Below are 6,000 nucleotides of genomic sequence, written 5' to 3' on the forward strand. Positions count from 1 at the left end.
CATACAGTGAGGGGAAAAAGTATTTGATCCCCTGCTGATTTTCTACGTTTGCCCACTGACAAAGAAATGATCAGTCTATAATTTTAATGGTAGGTTTATTTGAACAGTGAGAGACAGAATAACAACTAAAAAATCCAGAAAAACGCATGTCAAAAATTGTATAAATTGATTTGCATTTTAATGAGGGAAATAAGTATTTGACCCCTCTGCAAAACATGACTTAGTACTTGGTGGCAAAACCCTTGTTGGCAATCACAGAGGTCAGACGTTTCTTGTAGTTGGCCACCAGGTTTGCACCATCTCAGGAGGGATTTTGTCCCACTCCTCTTTGCAGATCTTCTCCAAGTCATTAAGATTTCGAGGCTGACGTTTGGCAACTCGAACCTTCAGCTCCCTCCACAGATTTTCTATGGGATTAAGGTCTGGAGACTGGCTAGGCCACTCCAGGACCTTAATGTGCTTCTTCTTGAGCCACTCCTTTGTTGCCTTGGCCGTGTGTTTTGGGTCATTGTCATGCTGGAATACCCATCCACGACCCATTTTCAATGCCCTGGCTGAGGGAAGGAGGTTCTCACCCAAGATTTGACGGTACATGGCCCCGTCCATCGTCCCTTTGATGCCGTGAAGTTGTCCTGTCCCCTTAGCAGAAAAACACCCCCAAAGCATAATGTTTCCAGCTCCATGTTTGACGGTGGGGATGGTGTTCTTGGGGTCAAAGGCAGCATTCCTCCTCCTCCAAACACGGCGAGTTGAGTTGATGCCAAAGAGCTCCATTTTGGTCTCATCTGACCACAACACTTTCACCCAGTTGTCCTCTGAATCATTCAGATGTTCATTGGCAAACTTCAGACGGGCATGTATATGTGCTTTCTTGAGCAGGGGGACCTTGCGGGCGCTGCAGGATTTCAGTCCTTCACGGCGTAGTGTGTTACCAATTGTTTTCTTGGTGACTATGGTCCCAGCTGCCTTGAGATCATTGACAAGATCCTCCCGTGTAGTTCTGGGCTGATTCCTCACCGTTCTCATGATCATTGCAACTCCACGAGGTGAGATCTTGCATGGAGCCCCAGGCCGAGGGAGATTGACAGTTCTTTTGTGTTTCTTCCATTTGCGAATAATCGTTGTTGCCACCTTCTCACCAAGCTGCTTGGCGATGGTCTTGTAGCCCATTCCAGCCTTGTGTAGGTCTACAATCTTGTCCCTGACATCCTTGGAGAACTCTTTGGTCTTGGCCATGGTGGAGAGTTTGGAATCTGATTGCTTCTCTGGACAGGTGTCTTTTATACAGGTAACAAACTGAGATTAGGAGCACTCCCTTTAAGAGTGTGCTCCTAATCTCAGCTCGTTACCTGTATAAAAGACACCTTGGAGCCAGAAATCTTTCTGATTGAGAGGGGGTCAAATACTTATTTCCCTCATTAAAATGCAAATCAATTTATAACATTTTTGACATGTGTTTTTCTGGATTTTTTTGTTGTTATTCTGTCTCTCACTGTTCAAATAAACCTACCATTAAAATTATAGACTGATCATTTCTTTGTCAGTGGGCAAACGTATAAAATCAGCAGGGGATCAAATACTTTTTTCCCTCACTGTAATATCCGTGTAATACAGTACCATGCCATATGATTTATTTTTGTTGCTGTCCCATGAGTGTATGATTACTTTCCCTTTTCCAGAACTAGTTAGTACCACTTACTAACCCACATCTAAAACCCAAACCCCCAACACCCATCACCACACTCACTCAAATACAGACAACCTCATCAGAGTCATTACCGTGGCAACCGGTAATATTACCTCAAATGTTTGAGGAGAGAATACTTATTATTTTTTCTTTTTTTTTCTTGCTGACTTGATTCTTGACCTTTTGCATTTAGAATTTCTTATTTCACTTTTAGATTTGTTTTATATTCCTTTGTTTGTAGCTTAGGCTAATTGTTTAGTTTGACTTTTGATAGTGGTCCTCACTCCAACCTTATCGCAGAGTTGATCCCCAGTTGAGTCATACCAAAGACTCTAAAAATGGGACCTAATGGATCTCAAGGCCCTTTTGACCAGATGTCCTGTAACAGGAGATATGGACAGTTCTGGTTCGGACAAGGTTCACTTAAATGTTTTAATAGGGAGACAATCAGGTAGAGAAAGGACAAGTAGAATGTCTCAGTACCTGTAGTAGTTGGGTTTGAAGGGTCCATTCTTGTTCAGGCCCATGTATTTGGCCTGCTCGTCAGACAGCTCTGTAAGGTGGGCATCAAAGTTGGGCATGTGCAAGCTGGCCACGTACTCATCTGGATGGAAGACACAGGTGGATTGTGAAGAGGACGCCTCTTTTGTAGTTCACTACTTATAACCCGCACATACTTGTTTGGAAAATGCAGTGTCGCGGTAAAAAACACTAGGTGGCGACGTCGAGCCACATACAACAAACTGCCCATTGAAACCTATGCAGTACACATTTATCACATGAATTCATTTCATGTGAAATTCATTAAGATTTTCATCAATAAGGCTCAGTCAGGATGGGCCCAGGTCTTACCCATTTTCTTAGGCAGCAGATAGACGTCCTGTTTGTAGCGTCCCTCAGGAGCATTGAACAGCTCAATCAAAGCCAAGGCCTGCAGAGAGACACAGACCACCACAGAGTCTCAACGCTGCCAACATCCCATTCCCACAAAGCTCAGGTAACAGCAGAACAACAGAAGTCTTGTCTTCAGCAAACCTCTAAAGCAACAAGTATGACTAATAAAAAAAACACCTCAGTATTTTCACATTCAATTTAGGGGTGCTTAGATATTATTGGTACTGACTATTGTCTAAGTTTATACAACAAGCAAGAAAAAATACATAAAAAAACCTAAATTAATATTTTTAGGAATAGAAAATAAATAGTTTTTCTGTGTGTTTTTGACACAACTGTCATCTAAACAAACTAGATGCCTCACCTGAGTAGTAGCTGTGATGGACAGAACAAAAGTGGGGACTGTGGAACAGCTCAGATTCAACAGACGACCCTATAGGGAAACACAATTCACACTCAGCAAGCACACACATTACACGAATCAACTGGTCAGTCATGTAGCCATTCACAGGGAAACTGAAGAATAACACACAGATGAGTCCAGCTATGAAAGAAGACCTCAGAGTACACTCTAATACTACACCCTGATACTACACCTCAGAGTACACCCTGATACTACACCCTGATACTACACCTCAGAGTACACTCTAATACTACACCCTGATACTACACCTCAGAGTACACCCTGATACTACACCTCAGAGTACACTCTAATACTACACCCTGATACTACACCTCAGAGTACACTCTAATACTACACCCTGATACTACACCTCAGAGTACACCCTGATACTACACCTCAGAGTACACCCTGATACTACACCTCAGAGTACACTCTAATACTACACCCTGATACTACACCTCAGAGTACACTCTAATACTACACCTCAGAGTACACTCTAATACTACACCCTGATACTACACCTCAGAGTACACCCTGATACTACACCTCAGAGTACACCCTGATACTACACCTCAGAGTACACCCTGATACTACACCTCAGAGTACACTCTGATACTACACCCCAGAGTACACTCTAATACTACACCCTGATACTACACCTCAGAGTACACTCTAATACTACACCTCAGAGTACACTCTAATACTACACCCTGATACTACACCTCAGAGTACACCCTGATACTACACCTCAGAGTACACTCTAATACTACACCCTGATACTACACCTCAGAGTACACTCTAATACTACACCCTGATACTACACCTCAGAGTACACCCTGATACTACACTTCAGAGTACACTCTAATACTACACCCTGATACTACACCCCAGAGTACACTATAATACTACATCCTGATACTACACCTCAGAGTACACTCTAATACTACACCCTGATACTAAACCTCAGAGTACACCCTGATACTACACTTCAGAGTACACTCTAATACTACACCCTGATACTACACCTCAGAGTAGACTACAATACTACATCCTGATACTACACCTCAGAGTACACTCTAATACTACACCCTGATACTACACCTCAGAGTACACTCTAATACTACACCCTGATACTACACCTCAGAGTACACCCTGATACTACACCTCAGAGTACACTCTAATATTACACCCTGATACTACACCTCAGAGTACACTCTAATACTACACTCTGTTACTACACCTCAGAGTACACTCTAATACTACACCCTGATACTACACCTCAGAGTACACTCTAATACTACACCCTGATACTACACCTCAGAGTACACTCTAATACTACACACTGATACTACACCTCAGAGTACACCCTGATACTACACCTCAGAGTACACTCTAATACTACACCCTGATACTACACCTCAGAGTACACCCTGATACTACACCCCAGAGTACGCCCTGATACTACACCTCAGAGTACACCCTGATACTACACCCCAGAGTACGCCCTGATACTACACCCCAGAGTACACCCTGATACTACAGTCCAGAGTACACCCTGATACTACAGTCCAGAGTACACCCTGATACTACAGTCCAGAGTACACCCTGACACTACACCCCAGAGTACACCCTGATACTACACCTCTCTCTGAGTACACCCTGATACTACACCTCAGAGTACACTCTGATACTACACCCCAGAGTACACCCCGATACTACACCCCAGAGTACACCCTGATATTACAGTCCAGAGTACACCCTAATACTACAGTCCAGAGTACACCCTGATACTACAGTCCAGAGTACACCCTGACACTACACCCCAGAGTACACCCTGATGCTACACCTTTCTCTGAGTACACCCTGATACTACAGTCCAGAGTACACCCTGATACTACACCTCAGAGTACACCCTGATACTACACCCCAGTGTACACCCTGATACTACACCCCAGAGTACGCCCTAATACTACACCCCAGAGTACACCCTGATTCTACACCGCAGAGTACACCCTGATTCTACACCGCAGAGTACACCCTGATACTACACCCCAGAGTACACTCTGATACTACACCCCAGAGTACACCCTGATACTACAGTTCAGAGAACACTCTGATACTACACCAGCGAGTACACTCTGATACTACACCAGCGAGTACACTCTGATACTACACCAGCGAGTACACACTGATACTACACCAGCGAGTACACTCTGATACTACACCAGCGAGTACACTCTGATACTACACCAGCGAGTACACTCTGATACTACACCCCAGAGTACACCCTGATACTACACCTCTCTCTGAGTACACCCTGATACTACACCCCAGAGTACACTCTGATACTACACCTCAGAGTACACCCTGATACTACACCTCAGAGTACACTCTGATACTACACCCCAGAGTACACCCTGATACTACACCTCTCTCTGAGTACACCCTGATACTACACCCCAGAGTACACTCTGATACTACACCTCAGAGTACACTCTGATACTACACCCCAGAGTACACCCTGATTCTACAGTCCAGAGTACACCCTGATACTACAGTCCAGAGTACACCCTGACACTACACCCCAGAGTACACCCTGATACTACATCCCAGAGTACACCCTGATACTACACCCCAGAGTACACCCTGATACTACACCCCAGAGTACACCCTGACACTACACCCCAGAGTACACCCTGACACTACACCCCAGAGTACACCCTGATACTACACCCTAGAGTACACCCTGACACTACACCCTAGAGTACACCCTGACACTACACCCCAGAGTACACCCTGATACTACAGTCCAGAGTACACCCTGACACTACACCCCAGAGTACACCCTGACACTACACCCCAGAGTACACCCTGACACTACACCCCAGAGTACACCCTGACACTACACCCCAGAGTACACCCTAATACTACACCCCAGAGTACACCCTGACACTACACCCCAGAGTACACCCTGATACTACACCCCAGAGTACACCCTGATACTACAACCCAGAGT

General features: G+C 44.7%; 1 protein-coding gene across 3 annotated transcripts in view; it reads right to left on the bottom strand.

Moving 5' to 3' along the window:
* LOC115168684 (S-adenosylhomocysteine hydrolase-like protein 1) overlaps nucleotides 1-6,000 on the bottom strand; it is a 52,733-nt gene that overhangs the window by 1,008 nt on the left and 45,725 nt on the right. For 2 of the 3 annotated variants that reach the window (XM_029724168.1, XM_029724166.1), the window contains 3 exons: nucleotides 2,946-3,014; nucleotides 2,540-2,618; nucleotides 2,171-2,291 (listed from right to left, as the gene is read on the bottom strand). In XM_029724168.1, the coding sequence (XP_029580028.1) occupies nucleotides 2,171-2,291; nucleotides 2,540-2,618; nucleotides 2,946-3,014 (269 nt within the window). Of the gene's footprint in view, nucleotides 1-2,163; nucleotides 2,292-2,539; nucleotides 2,619-2,945; nucleotides 3,015-6,000 lie in introns of those variants that run through there. The other variant, XM_029724167.1, reaches the window with a different exon arrangement.

The sequence above is a fragment of the Salmo trutta genome, chromosome 30, assembly GCF_901001165.1.
Source record: "Salmo trutta chromosome 30, fSalTru1.1, whole genome shotgun sequence".
NCBI classification, from domain to species: domain Eukaryota; kingdom Metazoa; phylum Chordata; class Actinopteri; order Salmoniformes; family Salmonidae; genus Salmo; species Salmo trutta.